We start from the raw sequence: 15,376 nt of genomic DNA on the forward strand, positions 1-15,376 counted from the left end.
CTATTAAAAAGGCCTTGGGTGGATGAACATTGTGCATTTGAATAGGAAGCATGATGACAAAGTCAATTTTGATCTTTCAAGTTCCTACACCTAGAATTCTATTTGTTCAAGTTCCTAATACTGTGTGAATAGAAGCAATATAACATGTTGTATCAATTACCTATTCTACATGAAATGCAAGAAGAGATGCTTCTAGTAGGTAGTATGTTCTGAATATATTCAAGATCACAACACTCAATGGTTAGTTGGTGAGTTGGTGAGTTGTTGGTGAGTTGCTGTAATTGATGATGGTTCTCTATGTAGATTGTTTGATTGTTCAAATTCAAAAGAAGATTATTTTACAAATTTTTGTGAAATAGGGTCATATTATCAAATAATGCCAAAAATAGGATCATATTGTGAAATTTCTCTAATATCAATTTTTTCATATTTTTATCTAAATTAAGTTTTGCATATAAATACAACAAATAAAAGATACCTCTAATTTATCTACCAAATATTCTTGTACTTCTACTTATAAAGAAAATTTTTAAAATTAAAAATTAAAGTAATTTAATAAAATTATCAAATCAACACAACTTCAACAAACAACTTCAATTTAAACAACTAAATATTTAAATATCAAATATTAAATCTTATATTTTAATTAAATAATAAATTATAGTACTATATATTTTTAAGAGCTTAAGTTGCATAAATTGACATTAAAATAATACATACAATTGGATAAAAAAAAATAATTGTTCAATTCTTAGATCCTATATACTTAAGAATTAAAAATATTTTAAAATGATAAAAAAACCAATTTCATGTAATAGAAACTATAAATAATTTTTTATTTCAAATAACAATTAAATAATACAATTTATAATTTTCAAGCAATGTGAAATCTATAAAAAAATTATATACATCTATTTATTTTTTTTAAAATGGTGTTTGTCCACAAAAACCATTTATTAGCATTGTTTAGAATTATAGATTTAAATCGTTTAGAATCAATTCTACCTCATCTTGAACCATCTCCCATTCCATCTTGATCTTCTTGTTCTCCTTGTCTCATATCTCCATTCCCAACTCCCATCTTGAGCATTTTTGTACTTGGATCCATTATTATTTGAATTAGTTAGAATATGATAATATACATGCTACAAATTACATGTTTTGAAATTATCTTCTTTGCATATTTATTTTCATTAAAAAAAAAAAAAAAAAAAAAAAAAAAAACATCTTAATCAATTTCTAACTTACATATGCAATGCACTAAGTTGGATAATTCTATATGTCATGTTATTTTTATTTAACATATCTTCCATGTATATAGTGTATGAATTTGGATTTTTCCAACAAAATTTTATACAAAAAAAATTAATGTAAAAATAACAATAAATTGATTCAATAAACTTGATTTATTTATGAGTGCTCATTTATTAATTTAAACTTTTAAGAAGGTTTAAACCATTATAAAACTTTATTCTTAACCAAAAACAAAATTCTACAACTTTTAAAGATTACTATGCTTTTTGGTAATTTTTTTATAATACATTTTTATTACAAAAACATCTCTACTATATACAAATATCAGTGATTTAATGGTTATTGCAACAATTGTACAATCATTTAATATACTCAAGTTAAATAAGTTTCCTCTAGTATATATATATATATATATATATATATATATTCACTTAGGTTCTAATCCACATGTGAATCTTATTTAAAAGACTTGAATTATATCTCTATTTTTTTAAAGTTATATTTTGAATATAAACTAAACATATAAAACATTAAAAACCAATGTCACAAATCTCACAAACTTATTACTAAAACTTGTAGAAATTAACCTAATTCCAACCTCAAATTTCTATGTCCACAAACAAAACATTTGATCACTTATTTACAAATTTGAAAAATTTATTGAAAAATGCAAAATATAAAAATGAATGAGAAAGTAGTGACAATCAGGACAATTTTTGAAATAACTCATTTACCCTGTATAATCATTTCATAAATTCATTTGATATAACAGGATATTGAAACACATTCATTTCGATCTGTCGAAATGGATGAAGGAAACAGCAATAAAATGTTAATAATAATAATAATAATAATGTTTAATGGTATTTCATTTCCGCTCACGTGGAAGCTCCCTCCACCTGCCGCCGTGGCTGAACCGGTGACGTGGATGGGGCGTGGCATTGTCGGGGAAAAGTATAAGAATAGCTTGGACCCCTCTATAACCGCAGAATGCCATTTCTGTACGATGGATTAAGAAATCGGTGCGGATGACGGATTGCTCATCGTTGTTATGAAAATTCATGCGATCGAATTTTGCTGTTAACTAACAAGGTCTTGGTCGAATCAGCGTTTAATTGCCATTCTTAGGTCGAGGCTCAAGCTTCTCCTGACGGGAGCCAAGTATCTTTCACACACTTTGAGGTTTAGGGTTGGCTACTGTTAGCGGAAAGCTGTGAACACACCATACGATCCAGATAGCGACAATCTCTTGTCGATAAACAATCTCTTTCCGGTTGAGATGTAATTCTCCGTGGCATTGTATTGAATTGAATTGGTAAATTGGATCTAGGCGTTTCGCGGTTGCTTGATGATCACGCTTCATCAATTGGAATTAGTAGTCTTCTTCAGTGATTCTATTGCAATTTCAGCACAGTGAGTCAGGGATTACCCGTTTGAGTGGTTTAAGCTATCTGCGTGGGGGTTTGGACGTGGAGTGAGGCAATTGTTGTGGTGATTCCGGATACGTTTGGTCAGTCGAGACGAGTTTCAACAGCCTGAACTATCGTCGTTTGAGTTGAAATTCTTGGGAAGGTTTTATTACTCACCAGTATTTGTGAGCTCATTCTTCATTTCTTCACTTTATCTTGTTTAATCTTTATTTTTATGAGTAGGCAGAGCTTCTGTTATATTTGGTTCCAGTTTGTGCGTACTTTTTTGGTTGTTTAGCTGGTAATATGAGGATTGATGTGTAGTTGCAATGGGGAGGTATATCAATCATTGTTAAAGATATTCTGTTACAAATTTAAATTCGGGCAGAATCTCAGAGAATCTGTTTGTGATTTAGCTGCAACTAATGTGAGTTCATAATAATATTGTCGTGATTTGTGAGACAGTGTCATAGTGAATATTGGTTATGCCAGTCGGTGGATAATACTAATTAAATCCGTAAGAAAGATTGAGTAACACAAGCACAATCTATGTTGTATCTTTAAGTGTTTATTAATTTAGTTGTGGAAACTAAATTGCTCTAGCGATCCTCAAGTGCTTTCTTTCTGGCTTAAACCCTGAGCATGATATCGGGCTTTGTTGCATGTGTCTGATGAATTGAGAAGTATCTAGTTCAAAGATAGAGTTCACGTAGTAATTATCGACCATTGCTTCTTTAAGTTAATTTCTGAGATTTTCATTGTCGATATAGGTGCAATGGATATGGATGACCTAGAGGAAGTACAAGAAATCAAGAGGCAGGATTTCACAAAGTTAGAATTGAAACCAGATCATAGCAATCGTCCGTTGTGGGTGTGTGCTGATGGTCGTATTTTCCTGGAAACTTTCTCAAGTTTGTACAAGCAAGCGTATGACTTCCTCATCGCCATTGCGGAACCTGTTTGCAGGTGCGTAGTCACCTCTTTCCACGGCGTTCGTGGTTCGTATCTTAAAACGTATATTAACAGTTCTAGGTGACATATATATCTAGAAACCATTTTCGCTTTTGAGAGTACACCCTGATGAATCGGTCATTATTGATGGAATTGTTTTTTGTGATGGGACGCAGGCCGGAGTCAATGCACGAATACAATTTGACACCACACTCCCTGTATGCAGCAGTTTCTGTGGGTCTTGAAACAGAAACAATCATTACAGTTTTGGACAGGTTGTCAAAGACCAAACTCCCAAAGGAGATTCTTGACTTCATCCGGGGTTCAACCCAGAACTACGGCAAAGTCAAGCTTGTCCTTCAGAAGAATCGATACTTTGTGGAATCACCATTTCCAGAGGTTGATCCCTACACGAGTTCTTATCCTGCTGAAGTAGGACAACAGCTCCAGTGAAAGTTTGGATAAAGTAAATCTCGAACAATGTACTGGTGTCTGATTTGTGTTGAAACTGAGTTCGATGTTTTTTGTAGGTTCTTCAGGCTTTACTACGTGATGATACCATTTCACGAGCAAGACTTGCTTCCAGTGAGGTGAGCATGTTCTCATGTCAAGGTCGAACTCGATCTTCATGTTGGTAATGTTGGTTTGTCTGCCGTTAGAAGCGAGACATGATCCCGTTTTAGCTTTATGCTAATGATCAGCAGAAACTGGTCTTGTTTGTGAAGTCTGTCACGACAGTTATTTTCTAATGCCCATATCCAACGTTTGGATTTCATGATGGATTCACTGTTGATCAAATTTGATGGATTTTTGCAGGAACCTGGAGTTGGGTCCTCATCTTTCACAGTCAGCAGAGCACCTCATGAAACTGGGGCAGCTGATCCCGAGCTGCTGGGTGGTGATGACGCCGTAGCTGATGCTGAAGAAAAGGATATACACTCTTTTGAGATCGATCCATCTCAGGTTTTCAACCTCAATCAGCGTCAGAATTTCATTGGGCCTTGTTCTGCGTTGGGTAGCAAATGGATAAAACGCTCTTTTGAAGTCATCATATAATATATTTTGGACACATTTATGTCTAGCAGCTCTCTGGAGTAGAAACAGCTCATCGGTTGAAGACATTTTTTGGTTTCTGTTGGAACCGTACTACTTAATTGTAATGCAGGTAGTTTGTGTTTGAAATTTCAGGTTGAGCATGTGAAACAGCGCTGCCTGCCAAATGCTTTAAATTATCCGATGCTCGAAGAATACGACTTTCGAAACGACAATGTAAGTGTTCAGATCCAGTGTTGACAATATCTTGCGACCAGCATGCTGCGTGGAAAGGACGAAAATGTTTTATCAATGTGCCGTTGGGTCGCAGGTGAATCCAACTTTGGACATTAAACTCAAGCCCCAGGCTCAACCACGACCTTATCAAGAAAAAAGTTTGAGCAAGATGTTTGGAAATGGTCTGCAAAACAACCTTTATAGTGCATCTTGACTTTTAAGGACCCTGTAGGAATGTGTGAACTTTCACTTAATATCGTTAACATATTTTGAGTATTGCAAAGTAGTCTTTATGGCTGGCTCTAAATTTGATTATTTTGTAAATTTTGCTGTCGACATCTCATTTATCACTTGAAACACTGGTAACTGACAGGACGCGCCAGGTCGGGGATCATAGTGCTGCCGTGTGGGGCTGGAAAATCACTTGTTGGTGTATCAGCAGCTTGTCGAATTAGCAAAAGCGTGTTATGTCTAGCTACAAATGCGGTATCAGTTGATCAGTGGGCTTTTCAGTTCAAATTGTGGTCCACAGTGGGGGATCATCAAATTTCTCGGTTTACTTCTGACAGCAAAGAGAGGTTTCGGGGCTCTGTCGGAGTAGTGGTAACAACTTACAATATGGTCGCTTTTGGTGGCAAGCGGTCAGAAGAGTCTCAAAAAATCATCGAAGAAATCCAGAATCGGGAGTGGGGCTTGCTACTTATGGACGAGGTACTTCTAATTATCAAATATTTTGAAGAATACTTTGTCCGAGGTTTACCGTACTTGTAGATTCTGGGGCTTGAAGTTCTTGGACGCACTCTTCAAGAGTGTTAAGCTTTTCCTTTGAGACGCTCAAGATACAACCATCATGTGGGCTTTGTTCTTAGGTGCATGTTGTACCAGCACATATGTTTCGAAAAGTCATCAGCATTACAAAATCGCATTGCAAACTCGGGCTTACTGGTAGGCTGATTACCGGCCGAATAATTGATGTCAATTAGTTGCACGAATCTTGTTGGACTTTATGTATGTTAATCCATGAGTACACTTATGAGAAACTTTGAAGTTTCCAGCTATGAGAACGTGCCTCTGTTTTCGTCAGAGAAATTTACATTCAAGGTTTTCATGCCTTTGCATTTCAACACCGGAAGTTAATGGACCTGAGAACATTTGCTATCACTGAATTGACACATTTGTTCAATTGTCTCTGCAGCCACACTAGTTCGTGAGGACGAACGAATCAGTGATCTTAATTTTCTGATCGGACCCAAGTTGTATGAAGCAAATTGGCTGGATCTGGTGAAAGGAGGTTATATCGCAAATGTGCAATGCGCGGAGGTCTGGTGTCCGATGACGAAAGAATTCTACAGAGAATACCTTAAGAAAGAAAATTCAAGGAAGAAACAGGTTGGTCTTGAGCATAATATTGAGAATTTTAGACAGTGCGGGCTCAAAGATATTTACTGGACCAAAAGTAATGCGAAGTCAAAGATTATGTGTGTTTTCCATTAATTAATGGACCTTATTACCGTGGTCTTAGTATATGGTGTAATCATTTTACTGTATGTATTCAACTGAATGCTCTCTGCACCATGTCCCTATTTTAATTCTCCGTGTGTGCCGACATTCGTAATATAGACTACTCTAGTATCTGATGTTGTGTAAATTGTCATAGGGGCTTTACGTAATGAATCCAAACAAGTTTCGTGCTTGTGAGTTCTTGATACGTTTCCACGAGGAACAACGAGGTGACAAGATCATCGTCTTCTCTGATAATCTTTTTGCACTTCGTGAGTATGCAACAAAGCTTCGGAAGCCGTTCATTTATGGACCAACCAGGTATCTTATCAGCATCTCTTTGGATGACTTTTTTGAGTGTAATGATGCTCAACGTGACAGGGAATTTCTCAAGGACACAGCCAAGTTATGTTGACTTCAGTTGCTACAATCTCTCCAAATGTTTGACCAATTGTTAGAATTGGCGGAATGTTTGAATTGTTTGAATTGGCGGAATGTTGTTCCAGCCATCATGAGCGGACGCGAATCTTGTACGCATTCAAACATAGTCCGCAAGTCAACACCGTTTTCCTGTCAAAGGTGTGGTTTTCATTTCTCCTGTCTCGTGATTTTTATTTGAGTTAGTTCTGCCTTTCCCATTTGATGATAACTGAAGTTGTTTCTATAAACAGGTGGGAGACAATTCAATTGACATTCCAGAAGCCAATGTAATCATTCAGATTTCATCACACGCCGGTTCACGTCGGCAAGAAGCTCAACGATTGGGTCGTATTCTACGAGCAAAGGTTACGCATTGCATTTCGTTGTGTTTGAATACGCTAATAATGTTCGTCCGATTCGATTAATGATAGGTCATTGATTAGGTTTAATTTGCAAAACTTGCGGCTTGGATATCAATTTGTTATTGATAATCTAGACATGAATTTCCTGACTATTTTTTCAGAACTGAGAAATTGCTGGTTACTTAGAACGGCACGCCAGGATGTAGGAATTATGACAACTATTTCTATGAATAACCCGCTGTGATTATGTCATTCAGGGTAAACATAAGGATCGCATGGCAGGAGGTACAGAAGAGTTCAATGCATTCTTCTACTCTTTGGTTTCTACTGACACTCAAGTAAGTCCTCTCGGAGCGTTGTATCATTAAGCTATTGAATTGAGTTAATATCTTTGAAACATGTTTTTATGATAATCTTCGGTCGAATTGAACAGGAAATGTACTATTCCACGAAAAGGCAACAGTTTCTGATTGATCAAGGTTACAGCTTTAAGGTACTTTCGTGTGACTTTCGTGTGACTTTTTCTTGACTTGGTTCTCGTCTCCTTGGGAAGGAATGTGTCACGAAATGTAGCAGCTAGCAAGCCCCCCATTACAAATGTCATAATTTTCCAGGAAATTGCTTGTGGTCTGCATAGCAACTAGGTTCAGAAATTTCAGTACATTTGAGAGTATGTTTGGAAAGGCTAACCTCTGTATGTGGGATTTTTCTGGATGCCTGAAGGTGATCACGAGTTTACCACCTGCAGATTCAGGGCCTGAGTTGAGCTACCACAGTCTTGATGACCAGATGAACCTGTTAACTAAGGTGCGTGTTTTTGTCGGTATCTAAGTTGCAGTTTTCTGTGAGCTTTAAATCTAATGACGTGTTACCTTGTTCCCAAGTATCTTGCAAGAGCAAGTGACATGTATGTTCTTTCAGGTTCTTCATGCTGGGGAGGATTCAATTGGAATTGAGCAGTTGGATGAGGATGTGGATGACATCACACGTAACAGGTTCACCCGAAGATACGGCAATATGAGTAACATTTCGGGAGCCGAAGGTCGTCTCTACTACGAGTATAGGTGTGTCCTTCAACGCATGACTAGAATCACATGGTCTGTGTGTATCTTTTCTGAATATTATAATCTTGCGTGTATCGAAGTTCTGGTACTTAGGGCAGAATTTGGAGAAAGTGTGATGACTGCTCAATTTTAACGTTCCCTACGGATGTTCAGCACGGGCGGTCGTGGAAGAGTCAACAAACCCAAAGTGCGGGATCCGAACAAACCTCGCAATACTCTATTCAAGAAGCGTTTCACCTAAGATGCAATGGTTCTAATTAACAATTGCAATTTTAAATAACTACAAGTTGCAAATGGCATAGTAGAGAAAGGATATTGATTCGAGGATTTGTTGTGTTCCCTCGATCCTGGAGGTGTTGAAGCAGGGATTTGCCTGCGATGGTTACGCTAGAATTTTGGGCAACTGAGATCTGTAATTTGAGGCTTCGTATTTATAATTTACCTTCACTTCTATTAGGATCGCCAGCTTCAACAGATTGATACGAGGTTATCTTAAGGAATAGATTTGGATTTCATGACTTTCAATATTAGAAAGATTTTCGTACATACGAAAAACATAAATTCAAAATTTCACAAAGACTGATTGCCTAGTCTTGATGTTGAGGAAACCGTCATTTTATGTAATTTATAATTTGGAAAAATTATTCAAAACTGTAAGTGATTGATAGAATACAATGTAACTTTCATGTTTCTTTTTAGTCTGTAAAGAATTCTCAAATATTTTACTTACACTTTATTTTTGTTTTTATTTTTCCTCTCATTAGAAATACTAAATTATAACACAACTTGTCACACTCTTGATTTAATTCATGTACTGAAATACATTAAAATTTTGAACACTTTCTAATTTGTTTCCAAAAATACGTTTGTTAAAAGAATGAAATATAAATCCATTTAATAAAACAATTATTCATTTAGAAAGTATAAGCTAAATTACTTGCAGTTTTTCTTTTATTAACAGTCATCAAATTTTAAAAATTGGCACATATCAATTCATTGTATACATGTAAAAAGTTGGTGGCCAGACAACCTCTTAATTATGTTAATTGTCATCCAACAGAGCATTGAAACTCTTATTTTGCAGCATGCCTGATTAACTTGATACAGGTTACAGACAAGGTTACACTCAAGTCAAAAGTTGCACTTAAGCATTTTATGACATATTTGCACTACTATATGTGACCCCTTTGCCACCCTTAACATAGCAACAGTAACTTGGAGACACCATTGCCATAGTATTGCTCATTACATAAAATGGCCCAAGACATTTCCATTTGTTACAAAACCAATGGCCAAACAATCCCAACAATAATCAGTTTGTATTATAATCTCCAAAATTTCACATTGAGATTTATAAAAGCAAGAAGAAAAGACTATGTATTTAGTTCTTTAACTCATCTATATTTGAAAATATAAGAAAAATTCTTAAATTTTATTTATTTTTCATATTATTACTTATTATTCCAAAGTCTTTGTCTTTCCAATATCAAAACTTATTCAATACAAATCTAATTAAGATGAACATAATTTTTACTATTTATTTGTTGCATAAATCTCTATATGAAATTTTAGCTATAGCATTAAGTCGTATTGACTAGTGAAGCAACTATCATCTATCAAAGCTTAGATTGCACCAAATTTTACAACATTTGAAGTATAATAGAATACGATAGGCAAGCCAATCATGTTAGAGCACCAACAAGTAGAAATAAGGTCGATACCTTTGCACTCGTAGCAAGACCAAAGGATGCACTTAAGATCAAAGATATAGAAGAATAGGAGCATCTTTATATAAGTATTATATAAGAAGATGAAGCATGCAAGCACAAAGAAATACAAAAGCTTTATTACAACAACCATCTTGAAAAGACAAAGAAAAAATCTAAGTTGTCTCACAGAGAAAGATGCCATAAGCAATGACAACAATGGAAATGCAACAATACAAATCATCACGAATCTTCATTACAACATTGGCATAGGTCACACCTTTTTTTTTTTAATAATCTTGTAAGTACAAAAAAAAAATACAGTTGGGAATTTAGAATGAGGAGAATACTATTTCCTCCCTCTAGGAATAGATGACACCAATTCAACAAGGCTTACCATAGAATGGATGGTTAATCAAGAAATTAGAGGATATATTTAGTAGATATGGAGACTTTGACAAGAACATATACCACCCTCTACAAAAGTAGATCTAGAATAGTGTGAAGGACAAGAACTTGATGAAAAAGCAATTGAGACAAGTGAGCCTTCATTCAAAGAAAGGTAACAAAATATAAATAAACAAGTATGTATATTGAAAGAGAAATTGGAATAGCCATTGCCAAAAGACAAGAAAACTAGAGACCCTTGAAACTAGACTGGAAGCAAGAAAGGAGTTGACAAGAGTGAAGAAGGCTTCACTCTTGTCTTTATATATACTATCTAACTAGAGGCTACGTGGCGACGTTCTATAGGACCTCTAATATGTATGTGTTGACTTTGTAGGACACATGCCTTGACTTGTAAGGCAAGTTTTTCTATATGTCGGCCACATTGTTAGCTTGGTCTTCAAGCTAATAACATGTGTGGCACATGGCCAACTTGTTGACCACGTTTCTAAACCAAAAAGTCAATTAAAGACACTTATGAAGTCAAAGTAGCATCTATGAAGCTTCTAGGAAGCTTCTATATCAAATACTACAAAATTAACTTACTTTTACCTACTTTTACATACTTCTACCTATTTGTATATATAATTACTGGCTTACATGAGTATGTCCGTGACATTATCCCCCCTTCTAGGGACGAGTTCTACGAGGAGCGGTCATCATATATTGAGGAAATCTACGATGCGACAAATTCTATTCGCCACATACTCTGATCTTTGTTTTCTTCGAAGATGATTGATAGGACCTCTCAACCATTGGTAGTGTCCCATACCAGGGCGGGAAGACCACCCCGTTATTTGATCATTGTTGAGGCCTTCATAACTTCGTTTGAATAGAACATTTGGAATACTATCAGGAGTTGTTCCTACCTCTAGCACAATCACCAAACATCGAGAGTCTCTTCCCAAGTTGTGATACCAAATGCGTTGTATCTTGCCATCTATTCGAAGAATAACATGTCGTTCTTGAAGATCTTCATCTCGATTATGTCGTCTTGAAGGTTGTGACAATCGTGATGTCTCATCCGGCAAGTCAGCAAATGAAGGCTCTTGAGTCGAATCCGCTGGTTGTTGGTTCTCCATCTCCTGAGTGTCACAACTACAAAGAAGCTACAAACAAGGATTGAAAGTAGAATGTTATCTTGCCTAGATGTTGTTTCTTTTATAAAAAAAGGTTTTCATCTTGATTTTGATGGATTTTGTCAATGAAAAGCCTCCACCATCTTTGTTGCATTTGCAAGATTCTTTACTGGCTCCCATGTGCGTTCACTAATATCATATCAGTGTCAATGGACAAGATATTGTAATTTAGTTCGGTGCCACCTTGAATCCAAGACTTCTTCTACTTCAAACTCTTCATTATTGTCCACTTCGATGGAGCTTGTCATCTTCTTAGTATGTCCACTGTCTTGTATGATTAAAGAGACATGTGGAATACTCGATGGATTTTCATTGATTCTGGTAGATGTAAATGATATGCAATTGGATTGATTTATGCAGAAATAGAAAATGGTCGAAGCCTTCGATAGTCCAATTTGTCAAAAGAACAAGTGGTCTTGATATTGCGATGAAGTAGCCATATCTTACCACCCAAGTGGAATGGTGGTTGTTGCTTTCGATAGACATCCGCATTGACATTTTGTTGTTCTTGAGCCTCTTTTAACTACGCCTTCATCGTTGCATGTAGCTTTGACAAATGAATCGCCAAATCTTTCGCAGCAGGATTATCAATTTTTGAAAAGTTAAAAGTATCAAGTTTTAGATGATAACCATAATTAGTAAAGAAAGGTGTTTGTTTTGTAGAAGAATGTATCGTGTTAATGTAAGTAAACTCTGCCAATGGCAAAAGAGTTGTCCAATCATCTTATTGGAAGTTAATGGTACATCTTAAATATTGCTCCAAAACTTGATTAACACGCTCTGTTTGTCCATCGGTTTGAGGATGGAATATCGAAGATAGTTTTATATCCACTTTTAGAATCTTGAAAAGAGTCCACCAAAATCTTAATACAAATTGAGTTCCCCTATATGATATAATATCCTTAGGTAATCCATGATAGCGATAGATATTGTCAAGAAAGAGCTTAGTTGTTTCTTTACCTGTGATAGATTTTATACATGGTACAAAATATGCCATCTTGATAAAACTATCTACTATCATGAATATAGAGTCATAAGAACCTGAGATTGGAAGATCCATGATGAAGTACATAGAAACAAAAGACCATGGTTGTTCTAGAATGGATATTGGCTGAAGAAGTCCAAAAGATCAATGACGAGGAGTTTTTGATCTTGAGCAAACATCACAAGATTGTACAAAATCTTTGACTGCCTTTCACATTTGAGGCCACCAAAAATCCCTAGATATCAGCTCCAAAGTCTCATTGTATCCAAAATGTCCTACTGTTGGGAAGTCGTGACGAGCTTGAAAAATACGTAAAGGTGCTTCTCCTTCTGGAACATATAGGTGTCCTTCGAAATAGAGTAGGTTGTTCTTGAACTCGAATTTAGAGGGATCTTGAGATTTAGAAGAATTATTCTTGATATCATAAACAAGAGGGTCTGAAGACATACTTAACTAGACTTGCTTGAGAAAAGTTAAATCAACAGTCAATGTTGATTTTATTGCTCAAAGATGAAATTGCTCCGGCTTCAAGAGAACCGTTCTTTATCGCTCAAAAGCTGCATCTCCTTCTTTTGATACAAGATAAGAACGTCTAGACAAGACATTGGATAAACCTTGTTATTTTCCTTGCCGATAAGTGATGATGAATTCAAATCTTAATAAAGACATGCTCCAACGAGCTTGACGAAGATTTAATACACATACAGACATGAAATACTCGAGGTTCTTGTGTTCCATATACACGGTGACTGGACTGGAAGCGCCTTCTAGATAATGATGTCATTCTTGAAAAGAATCCACAATTACAAGAAGTTCTTTGTCATGGATCTCATAATTGATTTCTACTACGGAGAATTTTCTTGAATGAAAGGCTATTGGATGAAGTTTGTCATCTGTTCCCATTTAAGACAAAACCGCACCCAAAGCAAAGTTTGATGCATCTGTTTCCATAAAGAACGCTTTGGAAAAATCAACACGATACAAGTTTGGTGCAAAAACAAACGCTGTCTTCAAAGATTCAAAAGTAACTTCCGCTTCTTTATTCCATTAGAGTTTCTCTTTACAAGTCAAAAGTGTAAGTGGAGCTGCAACTTGAGAGAAGTCTTTGATGAAGATCCGATAGTAGTTGGCAAATCCCAAAAAGCATTAGACATCTCTTACCGTTTTTGGGATCTTCCAATCTATAATAATTTGAACTTTCTTAGGATCCATGATAAGTCCATCATTTGAAATGATGTAACCTAAGAAATTGACTTGAGCAGTGTGGAATACATACTTTTCTATCTTGGCATAGAGTCCCGCATCTCTTAATTTTTATAACACACGATGAACATGAAGTTCATATTCTTCTAGATTCTTAGAATAGATCAAGATATCTTTTAGATGACAGACCACAAAATCGTCCAAAAATTCTCAAAAAACATCATTCATTAGATGTTGAAAACCTGCTGGTGCATTTATAAATCCAAAAGGCATGACGTTGTATTCAAAATGTCCATACCTTATTTAAAAAGTAGTCTTCCATTCATCTCCTTCTTTGATGCATACCAGATTGTATGATCCCCGGAGATCTATTTTTGTATAGATCTTAACTTAATTCAGCTGATCAAGAAGTGCAGATATTAAAGGTAGTGGATACCTATTCTTGATGGTAAACTTATTGAGTCCTCGATAATCAATACACATCCGTAATGATCCATCTTTTTTCTTCAAAAATAGAATTGGAGCTCATGCCATAGATTTAGAATGGCGTATGAAATTCTTGGCTAGATTTTCTTCAATATACTCCTTGAATTCAATCAACTCATTTTTGTGATAAACTGTAGATTGGTCTGAATGGCGGTTATGCTCTTTCTTAAAGATCGATTGAGGAATCATAGGAACGATGTTCTGGGAGTGTATCTGCATTCTTTTTCTCAAATACATCTTGAAATTCTTGATATTGGCTTGGAACGCCACGTGAAGTCTTTGCACCGTTAGAAACGGGTGTGGTATAAATAATATATGATGATTCTTTCATAGCAGCATGTAAGAAAGTTTTTGTACCTATAAACACAGGTTTAATTGAACTGGACTTATGACTCTCTACTTCATTAACTACACTGTTAATTATACTTTTAGAGAAAATAAGAATTTGGAAAATCCAATCTATTTGAGGGTTGTATTTTTCTAACCACAATAAACCTAAAATGATTGGATTAGAGAAAGATCTAATGATATTAAATACTACAAAGCTATTATGACCATTGATTATTACTTCTATAGGAAGAATTTTGTGAGTAATATCTCTAGAAGACAATGGATGACCATCTATGACTTCTACATGAACGGGTTTAGTTTTCTTTACTAAAGATATGCTATGTCTTTTAGTAAATTCTTCATCTAAGAAATACGCTGAGCCTCCTGAATCTAACAAGGCAGAGGCTTTGTAATATTTAGGTCCTAAAATAATATTTAGTGTAAAATAAAGAGAGGGCTCTGAGGAGAGAATAGGACCTTTACTAGATATTGTACAAGATTACAGCCACACGGTCCCTATTATAGCTGGACAAACTCGTTTTCTGACATACTGTCTTCTTTGACAGCCATACTCCTCATTTTGTAGTTGCGTTGTTTCTTTAGACAATATTGAGCAGTGTATTTTGGTTCTCTACAATATAAACATAATCCTTCGTGACGACGACGAGTCTTTTTTTATTCAGTAAGAAATGTGAAACATACTACATCAATTTACATATCCTCTACTTCTAAATGTATGTGTTGAAGAGGTGTTGGTGTTGCCTTTGAATTATAGTAACATTGAGTTCTACTTGTATGGTTCTCAGATCGAAATTCAAAAAGGTGATTGTCGCACTTCACAGCAAAGTCAA

At 35.4% G+C, this 15,376-nt stretch overlaps 1 protein-coding gene across 6 annotated transcripts; it reads left to right on the forward strand.

Moving 5' to 3' along the window:
* The first annotated feature begins 2,239 nt into the window (after positions 1–2,239).
* LOC112283862 (general transcription and DNA repair factor IIH helicase/translocase subunit XPB1) lies at positions 2,240–8,880 on the forward strand. Of its 6 annotated transcripts, none has more exons than XM_024523131.3 (18): positions 2,240–2,346; positions 3,434–3,629; positions 3,791–4,013; positions 4,145–4,204; positions 4,431–4,577; positions 4,803–4,883; positions 4,978–5,065; positions 5,257–5,594; positions 5,753–5,828; positions 6,079–6,272; positions 6,541–6,704; positions 6,890–6,962; positions 7,055–7,168; positions 7,423–7,503; positions 7,599–7,658; positions 7,889–7,972; positions 8,087–8,229; positions 8,383–8,880. In XM_024523131.3, the coding sequence occupies exons 2-18, from the start codon at positions 3,439–3,441 to the stop codon at positions 8,468–8,470; spliced, it is 2,205 nt and encodes a 734-aa protein (XP_024378899.1). In that variant the 5' UTR covers positions 2,240–2,346; positions 3,434–3,438; the 3' UTR covers positions 8,471–8,880. The 6 variants fall into 6 exon arrangements, with proteins under 6 accessions (XP_024378899.1, XP_024378895.1, XP_024378894.1 ...); XM_024523127.3 differs by having other exon boundaries at positions 2,247–2,826; XM_024523126.3 differs by having other exon boundaries at positions 2,253–2,848.
* The last annotated feature ends 6,496 nt before the right edge of the window (positions 8,881–15,376 follow it).

This window comes from Physcomitrium patens, chromosome 6, assembly GCF_059467195.1.
Source record: "Physcomitrium patens ecotype Gransden chromosome 6, ASM5946719v1, whole genome shotgun sequence".
NCBI classification, from domain to species: domain Eukaryota; kingdom Viridiplantae; phylum Streptophyta; class Bryopsida; order Funariales; family Funariaceae; genus Physcomitrium; species Physcomitrium patens.

What these genes read in the sequence shown, in the direction of transcription:
- LOC112283862 (XM_024523131.3), top strand. Translation starts at nt 3,439, where the DNA reads ATGGATATGGATGACCTAGAGGAAGTACAAGAAATCAAGAGGCAGGAT. An exon ending in TGGAATCACCATTTCCAGAG is followed by an intron (nt 4,014 to 4,144) that starts GTTGATCCCTAC and finishes TGTTTTTTGTAG; the next exon opens with GTTCTTCAGGCTTTACTACG. An exon ending in TTGCAAACTCGGGCTTACTG is followed by an intron (nt 5,829 to 6,078) that starts GTAGGCTGATTA and finishes TTGTCTCTGCAG; the next exon opens with CCACACTAGTTCGTGAGGAC.